Source organism: Vitis riparia, chromosome 17 (genome assembly GCF_004353265.1).
Source record: "Vitis riparia cultivar Riparia Gloire de Montpellier isolate 1030 chromosome 17, EGFV_Vit.rip_1.0, whole genome shotgun sequence".
Classification (NCBI taxonomy): Eukaryota; Viridiplantae; Streptophyta; class Magnoliopsida; order Vitales; family Vitaceae; genus Vitis; species Vitis riparia.
Genome location: NC_048447.1, coordinates 13,156,024 through 13,170,647, shown reverse-complemented (window position 1 = coordinate 13,170,647; position 14,624 = coordinate 13,156,024). Strand labels below are relative to the sequence as shown.

Sequence of the window (14,624 nt, the reverse complement as noted above, 5' to 3'; positions counted from 1 at the left end):
TTTCTTTTATGATGATTCTTTGAATTTGGCGGATGAACTTACAATTTTAACTTGATTCCAAGGATTTTCATTCGATGATGCATGTTTTCGTTAACTCGCACGCCTATCATAATTATTTATTATAAAATTAATAATTTCTCCTATGATTCCTCAATATTTAATATTTAAAAAAAAATTATATTACGTCTTGATAAATTGAGAGAAATTATCGTTGTCATCTTATTTTTAGTCACCTCCCTTGAAATAATTTATGGAAAAAAGTGAAAAAGAAAAAAGAAAGAGAATTTTCTGAAAGGAAAAATAATCCAAATTTCAGATTGATATCAGAAGCCTTATCCAAAAGTGAAGGCAATTTTCCAAATAAAAGAGCTTTTGATCGTTATCGTCACGCCTTGTGCGCTTTACCATTCCAAGATACGATTGCATCATAACTGAAGACTATTCAGCATTCTCTCGCAGATCTCCATCCCTATCGATAAACATATTATCTCTTCGTTGAAGACTCTTCATCTGAAATGGCTAAGATTCGTGAGTGTTGTTGCTTTCTCTTACTGGCATTTGCGATTGCTAAGGTTTCTGAGGCAAGTAGTGAAATCGGGGTGTATGAATTGAAGAGGGGAAATTTCTCTGTCAAGCTCACCAACTATGGCGCCACTGTTGTCTCTGTTATTCTCCCTGATAGGAATGGTATGTTTTGTTTCTCTTCCTCAAACATTGTCTTTGAAAATAATTACTACAGGAATGTTTGGCAACTGTTTTGCAAAATAAAAAAACTAGAAAACAAGTTTAATAATCAGAAAACTATTTCTGTTATTGAAAACAAAAATTAAAAGTTCCAGTTTTCAAGAATAAAAAATAGTTTTTAAAAACAAAAAACTTTTTTGGGTAGGGGTTGTATTTTTGTTTTTGTTTTTGTTTTTTTTTTTTCTGTGTTTTAAAAAACTTTTTTGAGAACAATAAAAAGATGTTTCTTTCACTGTTGAAAGAATAAAATGTTTTTTGTGTTTTCTTTTCCATCTTTTGTGTTTTCGTAACTGTTTTTTGTGTTTTCATAAATGTGAGCTCCACCCAACCACCACACCCCTACTCGCAAACATTTTCTTTTTCCTTAAATTGTTGAAATTAATATACTAACATATGGTGATAAAGTCATCATTACTTTTAAAAAAATTATAATTAGTGTAAAAATTTCAATATGAATTTTTTTTTTAATTTAAATGAATTGTGTATATGAAAATTATTTATATATTTATAATATCAAATTGATGGAAGAAAATACTTTATTAATTAAAAAAAAATAACTTTCAAACATTTTTTTTATTTATTTTTTAGAACAAAAATTATTTTTCAAAACAATTTTCAAAAACAGTAACCAAACATACCCTAAAGTGTTTTCACGGAACATCTTTTAATTATTTTTATTCATTTTTAAAAAGTAATTATACAAATATTTAAAATAATTAAAAATAAAATTTTGAACATAAAATTTATTTTTAAAATATATTTAAAAATAATAAAAACATATTAAAAATATTTCACATTTCAAACTTTCATTTTAGAAAAACATTTAAAAAATAATTTCTAAAAACTATTTTTCAGTTCTTTTCCTTTGGTTACTTTTTTTTATTTTTTTAATCAACTGAAATCAAATGAATGAAAAAGAATCAAAATCTTGAAGGTGTTGATTTTTGTAGCAATTTTTTATTTATATTTTTGATCTCTTTTCTTTTCTTTTTTTCTTGACCTTAAGGGAAATTGGACGACGTCGTACTTGGATTTGACTCCGTTGAAGACTATAAGGTTAGACCCATAAGCTCCTTTTAAAATTTTTACTCTAATAGTAGATTATGCTTGTAGCTCTTTAATTGGACTAGAATGCAACAATAGTTTTGGATTGGGCCTCGGCCTGTTGGGCCCAGAATGAACGTTCAACAATGAGGTGCCGACATCGTATTCCCTGCCTAAACTGGGAAAGTTCTTTGATTCATGGTTGGTTTGTCCTTTTGACTTAGGTCTTAGACCAAGTAACTAGAGCTTTTGTTTTCAGAACGATACAACCTACTTCGGTGCTATTGTGGGACGTGTGGCGAACCGAATTAAAGGGGCTCAGTTTACTCTGAATGGCAAAAAATATAAGTTGGTTCCCAATGAGGGAAAGAACATGCTCCATGGTATGAAGTTACTGTTACTGTCATTGTCAGAAGTTTCTTTATTTTCTTGTTGATTTAATTGAATTTAGTTGTATACAAATTTCAGGTGGCCCCAAAGGATTCAGTGATGTGATATGGCATGTTCAAAGCTATGACAAAAACAGTCACGTTACATTCGTATATCACAGCTTTGATGGTGAAGAAGGTATAGTATATGTAGGATGAGCCTTTTCATTTTTCGGGTTTTCTTCTGGTTGTCTCTGTATGTAGCTAATTTTTTCTCTCTTCTATCATGTAGGATTTCCTGGTGATCTTCATGTCTCAGTGACATATATGTTCTTCCAAACAAACAAGTTAGTCATAAAAATGACAGGTAGACCTCTTAACAAGGCCACTCCAGTGAATCTGGCCTCCCATAGTTACTGGAACCTTGGGGGCCACAGCAGCGGCGATGTCTTCTCACACCAGGTTCAGCTGTTTGCAGACAAGATCACTCCAGTTGATGATGAGCTCATTCCCACCGGCAAAATTCTCCCTGTGGAGGGAACCCCATATGATTTTCTCAACATCCATGAAATTAAAACTAGGTTCCATGAATTACCTAGTGGTTATGATATCAATTATGTGCTTAACTATGTGGGGAATGAGCACTTCCATAAGGCCGCCGTGGTGTATGAAAGCAAATCGGGGAGGAAGATGGAGCTGTGGACTAATCAGCCTGGCCTGCAGTTTTATACCAGCAACATGCTGGGGACTGTGAAGGGGAAAGGTGGTGTTACTTATAACAATTATGATGGAATATGCTTGGAGACACAAGGGTTTCCAGACGCCGTGAATCATCCAGACTTCCCATCACAGATCGTAAATCCTGGGGAGATTTATGAACATTTTATGGTTTACAGGTTCACAGCCAAGTAGAAGATTTGAGATTTGTGCAAGTAGAGATGTAGAGCCTGATTGGAAACTGTTTTTTAGAACAGTTTTCTATTCTCTGGAATAAAAAACACCACGTTGGACTGTTTTATAGAAAATAGGATGTTTTTAATATATTTTAGTTATTTTTTATTGTTTTCATTTATTTTTGTTGTTTTAAGAAATAATTATACAAATATATAGAATAATTAAAAATAAAACATTAGAAATAAAAATTACTTTAAAAACAAATTTAAAAATATTAAAAACAAGTTAAAAATATTTCATGTTTTCCAATAGATTTTTGTTCTCCAAAAATTAAAGAACAATTTTAAAAAGCTATTATACAAAACTATTTTTCATAATTATTTTTCTTATATGATTTTGATCTCTTTCTTCTATATAGGATTTTGATTCATCTTCGCTTTCCGCTCCACTTTTATTCTATTTCTCCTCTATTTCTGTTCCTGACCATATACAAAATAAGAGGATTTGTTGGGAAAAATAACAATACTCAATGAATCTAGTAGTATATAACAGTCAAGCACAAGCAACACAACTGACCTTTTTCTATTTATGGAGGTTTTTTACAACCTTTATTTATTTATTTTTGTATTGATATGGGATTTTTGTTTTCACCGTTTTGGTGAAAGTAAAAATTAGACATGCCAAAACAATGATAGGAAAATGGAGAAACTATTCATTTATACCAAGAAAACGGAGAAATTATTGGTCTGTTTAACAACTGTTTTTCGAAACAATTTTTTGTTTTCTAGAATAGAAAAAAAAAAAACATGTTTAATAATCAAAAAATTATTTTTTTTTATTTTTTATTTTAAAATATGGCATTTTCAGATTTTATTTATTTGTTTTTTGAAGATTGTTTTAAAAAATAATTATACAAATATTTTGAATGATTAAAAATAAAGTAATACATTTAATAAAAAATATTTTGAAAACATATTTAAAAATATAAAAAATAGGTTAAAAATGGTTAGGTTTCCAAACAGACTTTGTTCTATTAAGCATGAAATAAAACTATTTTTAAAAATTATTTTTTAGAAATGGCTTTAAAAATAGTTATCAAACTGGGCAATGTTTCTCCATAGAAGAGACAATTAAAAGTTTCTCTATAATTGTGCTAACAAGCCATCAGCGTAGGCTTTTCATTCATGAACAAGATTAGTACCTATATTTTTCCATGGAAGAGACAATCAAAAGTCTCTTTATTACTTAGCTCACATGCGATCCGAGTAAGCTTTCCGTTTGTGAATAGGATAGGTAAGTATTTCAATTTTGTGCATAACATAATGATTTTTGTGATCGAGAAAGGTTAAAATGATTTTTTTTTTTTTAAAAAAAAATTAACTTTATATATAAAATTTTATTTTTAGTCCTTCTTTATATTTGTATAATTATTTTTTTAAACATCCTAAAATATTTGAATAATCATTTTTAAAACAACCCAAATAATAATTGAACAATTAAAAATACCTTATTTTTAGAAAATAAATGAACACTTAAATAATTATGATATCCTACATCAAATAGAGGGAAAAGTTTTTAATAAGTATGACCTCACTTAACTATGTAGACGCATTTTAAAGTCATGAAGACACTTTTGAATTTAAAGTGTACAATATTTACATGACTAAGTTAATTTCTGACTCTGGTGTGAGAGTTTCTTTTGGTTATGTCGAAGGTGTTTGTCTATTTGGCAATTCAATCTCATGAGATACAACGAGAACGTTGTGTTTACATGAAATGATATTTGTGACATCTTACATCAAATAAGGGGGAAAGTTCTTGGCACGGTAAGTATAAACTTCTTTTTACCACATAAATACCCTATTTTCATAACTTGTTTTCAGAAAACCGTTTTCTATAAAATAAAAAAAAAATTACAAAATGTGTTTTTGGGTCTTCTCTATTTTTAAGTCCAAAAAACTGCTTATTTTTCGTCCCAAAGAGACTTTTGGCTTCTCATTTCTTTGTCTTTTAGTTGAGAGAGAGTAGTTTTACCTTGCCATTGAGTGTATGGAAAACGGCAAAACTCAGTTCTGCCGTATAGAAGTCTTGGCTTTGATGCGTGAGAATGAAGGGAAAAACTCTAATTTGAAATGCCTTGTTATACAGCACTGAGGATGGTGAAACCGTTCCTTCATTTCGTGACCAATTTGAGGCTGCAAAGATGAAAAAGGGACGAGAAAAATGTGGTTTTAGCTTTCATTTCTTTAACATTAAGTCTCCAATCAGAAAATCCCTCGCATCAGCAGACAATCCCCGCACCCACCCACCATCCAAACTACAGAAAGAGTCTTCAAAATGTATAAAGATAAATGATTACCATCACTTTTTAAGTTGTCTGTTGGATCAATTGTGAGCAGGTATTTTGTTTAAGAGCTCATAGAACTGATCTTTGCTGTATGTGTTTTCTTTACAGAATCCCTTGGCATACAAAAATGAAAAAGAGTTTGATGTTTTGTTTGTCCACACAGTATTGAATCCCTCCCACATTCATTCTATTTCCCTGCAACCTGCTTTCTGCATAAACACCCCCATAAATGCTTCTTCATCAAAAACCCTCTCCAATATATAACACACAATGTATTCCTCCAACCACCAGGATCTTCTTCAAACCACTACAGGGGCCCAGCCGATTAAGAGCCACCACACTGCCTGCTCCTACGCACAATGTTTGTTTTCAGAGGCCTCACCACCTGGTTCTCCAATTTAATGTGCTTCATACTTCTTGGGCCTTCTTCCTGCAGAAGGGGTTGTCATCTTCAATCTCTGGGAGGGAAAGGGCAATAGCAGATGGTAAACCCTGATGACAAATCCAATTTGTGTCTGCATGGAATCCTCAGAATTACTTCAGACTTGAAAAATTCATGGATAACCTAAGGCTTAAAAGAACCATCATGCTCCTTAACTCAGTCCATATACATTCTAATCTGCCTCTATAATACTACAGCCAGGATCTTGCTTAGTCACTCCTCTATCCCCCATTTCCTTCCTTACTTCTTCAACATTATCCCATTCTGCATTTGAAGCAAACAAATTTGATAACAGAACATAGTCTTCACTCTTCTTAGGCCCCAGTTCACATAAATGGTTCATCACTTGATTTGCAAGACTGATATTTCCTTGGGTTTGACATGCTCCAAGCAATGTACGCCACACAATCATGTCTGGTTTAATTGGCATATTCTGAACAAACTTAAAAGCTTCATCAACTAGGCCAGCTCTACAAAGGATATCCACCATGCATCCGTAGTGCTCCATCCAGGGTGCAATGTGATAATCGGCTTCCATAGAACTAAAACATCTCCGTCCTTCATCTACCAAACCAGCATGGCTGCATGCAGATAATAGGCTGAGAAAGACAAGACTATCCGGTTTAAACCCCTCTCTTTGCATTTGACAGAACCGAACCAGAGCTGAAAGCCCATGCCCATACATTGCTAGCCCTTGTATCATAATAGTCCAGGAGACAATTGTTTTCTCCTCCATTCCATTGAAAATTTGACATGCTCTCTTGATGTTACCACATTTAGCATGCATATCCATTAAAGCATTGGCTATAGCAGGACTCTCTTTTACGAGCCCTGTCTTCACAACATATTGACTTATCCACTCTCCAAGCTCAAAACTTCTCAACTTACTGCACATACAAACAACACCCAGCACGGTAATTTCATCCGGCCTTATGTTTTCAGCCTCCATTTGTTTGAAGAAACCTAAGGCCTCATTTGGACAATTATTATCACTATAACCATTGATCAAAGAAGTCCAGGAAACCACATTTCTCATTGGCATCAGTTGAAAAACCTGGACAGCATCCCGGATAGAACCACATTTTGAGTAGACATCAATCAAAGCATTATGAACAAAAACATCAAATTCGATAAGGTTTTTAGTCACATAACCATGAACTGCTTTCCCCTCTCTTAAGGCCCTCAAAGAAGAGCAAACTGAAAGAATGCTGACTGCAGTCACACCATTGGGTTTCACATTGCTGCTAACCATATCATATGAAACTTCCCTCACCTTGTAAGGGTAGTTTCCATGAGCATATGCAGCAATAAGGGCATTCCACATAACTAAGTCTCTCTGAGGCATTTCGTCAAATATTTGTTGCAAACCACAATCTTCATCAAACAAACCATACATACTAAGGAGGGCAGTTTGAATTATAACCTCAAATTCAAAACCCAGTTTGAAAATCTGCCCATGTATCTGTTCCCCTTCAAGAATCACAGGCCTGAGCCCACATGCCTTGATCACAAACACAAGGGTATATGTGTCCACTTTCAGGCCTTTCTTCCTTACATGGTTATAAATCAAAATAGCTTCTTCAGGGTCATTTCCCTCCAAATAACCTCTGATGATAGTGTTCCACGTGTAAGTATCTAGGCCGTCAATTTGGTCGGCGATCCTCCGGGCAACGGAAGTAGTACCAGGGAGGGTTATTGAGGCAAAAGATACAACAAGCTTGCTTGCTAAAGTGGGGTTGTGAAGGTGGCCATTGGTGATCATGTGTGCATGGATTTGATTGAGTTGGTCTTTGTTTCTGCATGTAGAATGGGTGAAGATATTTGGAAGTGGGTATTGGGAGATTGGGACCGATGGTGGCTGGGATTGGAAAATCTTTGGTCTGATTTGATTGTGGAACGTTTCGATGATACGAGAGTTTGAAAGTCTAAGAAATGGAGGGTATTGAGGCATTAGGTAAGAGTAGGTTGCACTCTTAGGCTATGGAGTGTGTAGTATACTAGTATTAGAACTAGGGAAGATGAATTAAATTACCATTCCCCTACCTTCTCATGTACTAAATGCAGTGTTAATATTGAACATTTAAGAAAGGGTTTCAACAAACAGAAGAGGGGGGAAAAAAAACTAATGTTTGGTAACAGTTTTCATACTCAAAACACATTTAGTAATTTTTTTATTTTTTATTTGGGACAGAAAATAGTTTTCTAATAACTAATTCTGAAAATAAAATATGTTCTAAATTCATATTTTAATTGTTTTAAGTTATTTTCACTTATTTTTAAAAAGTTATTTTCAAAAAATAATTATACAAATGATTAAAAAATAAAAGATTACAAGTAAAAATCATTTTAAAAAATATTTGAAAATACAAAACGTAGATCCACAACATCCCAAGTTTCCACATATACTTCCGTTTTTTAAAATAATTCTCAAAAACTGTTTTTGAAAACATTTCCTAGTAACTCCTAAAGGTTTGTTTTTTGAGGCTTTTGAAATTAGGTTTCAAAAAATTAATTGTGAAGAACATACTTTAATTATTTTTTAAAATATGAAAAATAGCTTTCTCAACTTGTTCTCCATAAAGCTACTATGTAATTATGTGTAAGATTTCTTTTAAAAAACAACCTATTTTCAGATTAAGTTTTTATAAAAAAATAAACTGTTTTTGTTTTTGTTTTTTTTTTTTTTTTACCATACATGTTCTCTTGAGTTAGAAAATTAAAGCCTATTTAGAACATTTTTTAAAAATAAATTTCTGCTCTAAAAAAAACAGAAAATGTTTGGGATGCTAACACTGGACATGAAAAACCACTAACCATCGATAAGTAAACAAATATGGAGTGGACTAGATATTAAAACCATATTTAGTTCTCAGAAAAGCATAAAAATGTTAATGAGAAAAATGCAAAAAAAATATGAAATATGATATATAATTAAAATTATATAAAAAAATTAATATATTTTAAAATTATTTAATAGAGAAAAGTTAATAAAAATAATTTATTTATTTTAAATTTATTTTTTATTCCAATAACCAAACATAGCCTAAAAGTTCTCTCCTTTGGTTTCATAGCCTCCCTGCATATGGTTTATGGCTGCACATAGAAAATGAATGGAGTTCCTGAGAGAAGAATTTTTCAATTTTCAAGAGTATTGAATCTCTATATCAAGTCTGAACACTATGTTCCAGTTCAGTTATATCCAAACAGTTTGGGTATTGCAGCTTGAAAAAGAACCATCAAATTATCAGCTTTAACTATGAAACTAGAAAAGGACACTAGAGATTGGCCTTTAGAAATCATTCCTGGGCCAATCTCTATGAAAACAAAAGCTTCCACCACTCCCAACAGGAAAAACAACGAGATCACATATACCGGACTAGTCAGATTCTGAAAAAACCCAAGGGCAGTCCATAACACCCAAAAGAAAGATTTGTTGTCATTGAGTAGAGCGAGTTGTGGCTGCTGTTTTCTTAAAATCAATCTTGTCAACCTTAACCTCCCCATCTATGAGTTCATAGACGTAGACGACAACACGCAGACCATCGATGTCCATGAGAACGAAACTAGGATTAACATCATAGGTGATGCTGCTGAAGGCACCAGTGGCAGAACCCGGGTTAATAACAACGCCACCCTCATGTTTGTAAGCTGTGAATCGATGGGTATGACCTGTCACAAGGATGTCTACATCCAACTGCCTCTGGAGCATGGCTAGTGAGTCCAAGTCCCCCCATGGAATAACCTTCAGAACAATAAGCCACGCAGAACTTAATTGTGATTTGAATCAAATATGAGAAATTCAGAAGAGAACACCTGATCACTTATGAGAACAAGACTGGCTGCAAGTGGAAAGTTATAAGGCAGTGAACATGCTTCTCCTCTTTCCAGAATTTTTCACAAAACAGGGAAAACCATCAGAGTGATGGAAAACTAGTAAATATTCTGAAAAGGGCATGCTGATGAAAATTTTGCTTTGGTGCTATATCAGCAGAAAGTGAATTTTCTGCAACAAACAAGGGTGATAAAATTCTCTAAACACTTTGTAGGCTCTAAATACAGACTCTTCCTGACCTTTCTCTATATGCATAAATTTTTGGCCCATACTTTTTTTTCCCTTCCATTATTTACAAGTGTTTCAAGAGCTTGAACAAGGAAAGGTGGAATGAACAGATGAATTGCAAAATGACTCAGTTGAAAAGACAAGTTTTCCAGGATCAGCATAAAACTGTAAATGTTTTACAGTATGGAATATCCGCAATCAAAAAACACATTTTTAAAGGCAGATATGAGGATCTTGAGCCAAATAAACGGCACCCAAAAGATAATAAATGACATAATGCATTTGTTAGAAAGTAAAGGGTGCACCTATTAGGGACAAGCTGAACAAAGTTGAGATGGCTTGGCCATCTGCATCAAATGAAGACCAATGAATCAATGATGGCACACTAAAATAAGTGATATGGTTTAGATTGAAGGTGCTGCAAAGATACGGGGAAGACCAACCAGAAAATGGGTTCAAGTAGTGAGTACAGACATGTATATTACATTGAAAAGAGAATATGGCCATATATAAGAAGTGTGAAAAAAGATTCATGAACTTGATAACAAATACTTAGATCAGGCAGCCAGGTCAAGTTGAGTTGTGCATGAGGCCAAATTTCAATCAGAAGAGTAAAATCTTAGTCTAACTTCCATCCATATCCAGTAGAATCTCGATGTTTTACTTGTAAGAAACATGCACAGATTTGTGATCATCAAGAAAAGATGCCAATAGGGAATGAAAATCGAACCTGATGACCATGGCATACTCCAAGCTTGAATTGACCAATGGTCAGTGTTTTGGTCTCTGGGTAACGTGTCTCCTCATCATATTCACCTCGGGTAATATGCATGTCAGGACAAAGGGTTTTCAAGTAATCATGAACCTCCTGCAAACCATCATTAGAATGTAATGAAGTCACTTTTTCTACATCAGGTTTTACATCAAGTAAACTACAACAAAACATGGATAGAGCAATCCCAAAACCAATTTACATACACCTAAACCCAAAGTCGAATGTTATATATGGCAAAGAAAGTAAGAACTTGGCCAATGCAATAAATATTTGAGTGAGTATATATATGAGAAAGATGTCAGGTCTAGGCATAAAAAGTTGCAACATCTACATGTGGAGGAAAAATAAAGCAGGTAGAAACCAACAAGCTTCAAACTGCAGGAAATGCCCCCCTTACCTCACATCTGCATTGATGGGAAGGCTGGATAATAGGGCCTAAGGCAAATGAATACAGTAATAGTTCTTAATGAAAATTCAGATGAAGCTAGAAGAAAGATGGCTGTTTACCATAACCATTTGGAGAAAAATTAAGGGGTCCATGTTAAACACAAAGAAATCACTTTTACTTAACCCTAACTCTAACCCTAAAGCCCCCTTCGTTATTTATTAGAATTCAGTTTCCAAAAAAAATTTTGTTTGTGAAACCAATAGAGAACTGTTTTTAAGAATTGCTCTCAAAAACTGAATTTTAAGGATTATTTTCAAAACCGTTACCAAACCAAACAGGCCATAACATTCTATTTCCTTTCCTATTTCATCATAAGACAAAAGAGAGATGTGTATTAAGAAGGATATCATAGATGCCCAAAAGAAAAGGCCATTAAGAAGATTCAAACCGTTAACATGTGATCGTCTGGATTGCATCAAGGAACAGAGTTAATAAATCAGATGCTCACAGTCATCCAACACACACATTTCATGTCTGAGTAAAAACCTAGTCACATCAAACTGTTATTAGGAAGTCTTTTCAATACGTGCAGCATACACAACAAGGAGTCCTTAAAATAAATAAATAAATAAATAAGATAGAGAAAAGAAAAAAGGGTAGTCTGAAAAGAGTTTAACAATACAGTTTTATGTTTTATGTTTATTATTTTTTTCCTTAATCAACTTGAACTGTACATCCAACAATACTGATGTTCAGAGTCTTCCACTAGGATAACAAGAAAGTGTTCCCAACAATTGGGCATTAATGGAACTCGTTCCAAGGATGGCTTTAAGTAACCAAATTACAACAAGATTATATATGAATGCAGTGTAAACCAGGAAATTTAAAGTTATCACAACTCCATTCATCTATCCCACAAATCAACATTTAAAAATTTCTGATATTCTGGGTGCATAGAAGAAGATCAACTTAAAAGCTTGCAAGAAAGGCCCTGTGTCTGTTATGTGCATGTGGTATGGTGAGGTAGGGGATGAGAGGACACCAGTTGCTTGCATCAAATCTCCCAAAGAGGGAGACAGCAAGAGACCCAAATATACCTTCACATGGAACAAAAGAACATACAACCAGACTACTCATATACACCATCTCATGATTTTCATTTTAAATTCTTAACAACAAAAAACAACTTAAGAGCAGTTGCCACAACAAATAAGGCACTCGAAAGGTAAATTCAACAAAGAGTACTTGGGTGATCCTCATAGAATATCATCCCTGTATTGTAATCCTGAACATCAATTCTTTTTCTTTAAAAGACTTGTCAAGAAATATGATCAGATTCATCATATCAAATTCTATATAAAAGTCAATGGGGTAACTCGATTTCAAAAAGACACCCAAACTTCGCCATCCCTTCACTGATTCCCGAATCCCTTGACGGATTTACAAAATGAAATGACTAAAAAATTCAGATCCCATGTTACCAATTGTATCAGTTTCTTGAGAAATAAATGAAAAAAAAAAAAAAAAAAACAGACCCAATAGTTATATTACAAGGCTTGGCCGGGCGGAGGTTAATTTTCTCAGCTCTCAAACACTGAAAAAACCTAAGACCCATAAATCTTGATTTCCTTTCCCTTCCTACATTTGCTCATCAACCCAAGTCCAGAATAGTATTTAAATAACTGGAATAGCAACAGAAGAATGAAAGAAGAAAAGAAAGAAGAAAAAGCACTGACTTTGATACACAAATTCCCAGGGCAAATGATGTGTTGGATCTTGCCAGGAACAAGCATGGATTTGAACTTTGGCGGCAAATCAGGAGCCCTATCAGGGATATGAAGATCCCCTAAGGCCAACACCAGCACCATTCTTCTCTGCTTCTCTCAGGAGTCAGGGACACCTCAATGCCCAAAGTCCAAACTCACCCATCAAACGCCCAGAACTCAAACGATTTATATCACATTTTTTTTTTCCAAAGGTGTTTAACAGAAGGTCCATGGCATATATGATTGATTAGCATCATTGGATTAAACTGATTTTTAATCCAACTTTTTTTAAAGCCCTTAAAAATCTACATTACCTACTCCCATGTAGGTTTATTTATTTATTTAAATTCCTTCTTTTTCTTTTTTTTTTTTCAATTTTATTAAAAAATATATAATTGTAAATTTCTTGTTCCAATAATTTTACCATAAATGATAAATTCCCATTAAACTTAAAAAAAAAAAAAAAAAAAGACAAAAACTAATTCAAATGATATGATTCTTTAATATGATAGTAGTTAAACTATGAGGGTGTTTAGTAAATCAATTTAATGATTTAATATGACTTAATAATTTAATTTAAATTATTAAGTGGATCATTAAGTGGATTAATCATGTTGATAAATAATTTAGAGGATGTTTGGTAAATCAATTTAATGATTTTATATAATTTAATAAATTATTTTAAGTTATTAAGTAGATTAAGTATATTTAGTAGAATAATTTAAAGTTATTTTAAACTTTAAGTATAGAATCAAAATAGTTAATTTATTCTTAATTTCAAATTCTATTTATGTCATTTACCTACACTAATGAAAGTATATTTTCAAATTATAATTCTATATCCATAATTCATTTTTTATAATAAATATTTTATGGTTATCTTGCGTATCTACAATTGTTTAAATATAGATGTTTTATAAATAAATTTATTGCTTAAAATAAAATAAATATGAATTAAAATCAATCAGGATAAATATTTGTTAAAATTAATGATTTAAAATAAATTTTAAAATCATTTTACCAAACAATTTCAATGTTTAAAGACAAAAATAAATAATAAGTTGTAAGCTAACAACTTAAAAATAATTTAACTTAAAGTCAATTTAAATTGTTAAGTAATAAGGATCAAGTTTTACAAATCCACTTTTATAGAAACTTTGTCAAAAATTCTCTTCAAGCTAACTTAGTCACCGAAAACACAAAGATTCGGACATACCTTTTTACAAATCCACCTAATGCAAGTGCGAGGAAAACTATACAAAAGGAGCGAACAATTCACATATGTGAAGTGAGAGAGACCACACGTGGAGAGAGAGAGAGGTAAACAAATGTAAATAGTCATTTTTTATTCTTTACAAACATGTAAATTATCAATTTCACGTCAAACCAAATTCTAATAGCATATTAAACTATTAATTTTCTTAAAATATATAGAATTTAAATTCGATATGCATACAATGTTCTTAACACAAAAAAAATTAAACTACATAATCCTTAATTATACATAAACTACCCTTTTAATATTATTCATAAATTATATATATGTCTAACACACTGCAACAAACTTAGATGTTATAACATCAAGCATTGAGAAATTTTCAAGAAAGTAATGATAGTCACCTAGAAAGAGACAAATTAACTCACAATGTGTGCTGCATATGCAATATCAAACCATTTATTTGTGAGGTAGAAGCTTCCAACAATAGTATGATTTAAAGTCAGATTAAGAAACACCATTGGATGGAGTATATCAACTGGTTCAATGTCAGTAATGATAGCTCTTTGACGTACGCAGA

At 32.5% G+C, this 14,624-nt stretch overlaps 3 protein-coding genes across 3 annotated transcripts; 1 reads left to right on the top strand and 2 right to left on the bottom strand.

Annotated features, from left to right (window-relative positions):
- The first annotated feature begins 320 nt into the window (after positions 1-320).
- On the top strand, positions 321-3,215 carry LOC117904884 (aldose 1-epimerase). The gene is made up of 5 exons (XM_034817692.1): positions 321-687; positions 1,751-1,800; positions 2,048-2,171; positions 2,257-2,355; positions 2,449-3,215. The coding sequence occupies exons 1-5, from the start codon at positions 516-518 to the stop codon at positions 3,066-3,068; spliced, it is 1,065 nt and encodes a 354-aa protein (XP_034673583.1). The 5' UTR covers positions 321-515; the 3' UTR covers positions 3,069-3,215.
- Positions 3,216-5,805: 2,590 nt separating this feature from the next.
- LOC117904115 (pentatricopeptide repeat-containing protein At1g08070, chloroplastic-like) lies at positions 5,806-7,601 on the bottom strand. Its single transcript, XM_034816634.1, has 2 exons — positions 6,035-7,601; positions 5,806-5,912 (listed from the first exon to the last, which is right to left on the bottom strand). The coding sequence occupies exons 1-2, from the start codon at positions 7,599-7,601 to the stop codon at positions 5,806-5,808; spliced, it is 1,674 nt and encodes a 557-aa protein (XP_034672525.1).
- Positions 7,602-8,946: 1,345 nt separating this feature from the next.
- On the bottom strand, positions 8,947-13,011 carry LOC117905203 (vacuolar protein sorting-associated protein 29-like). Its single transcript, XM_034818147.1, has 3 exons — positions 12,799-13,011; positions 10,630-10,767; positions 8,947-9,581 (listed from the first exon to the last, which is right to left on the bottom strand). Exons 1-3 carry the CDS (start codon positions 12,928-12,930, stop codon positions 9,276-9,278), a joined length of 576 nt encoding a protein of 191 aa, XP_034674038.1. The 5' UTR covers positions 12,931-13,011; the 3' UTR covers positions 8,947-9,275.
- Between the last annotated feature and the right edge of the window lie 1,613 nt (positions 13,012-14,624).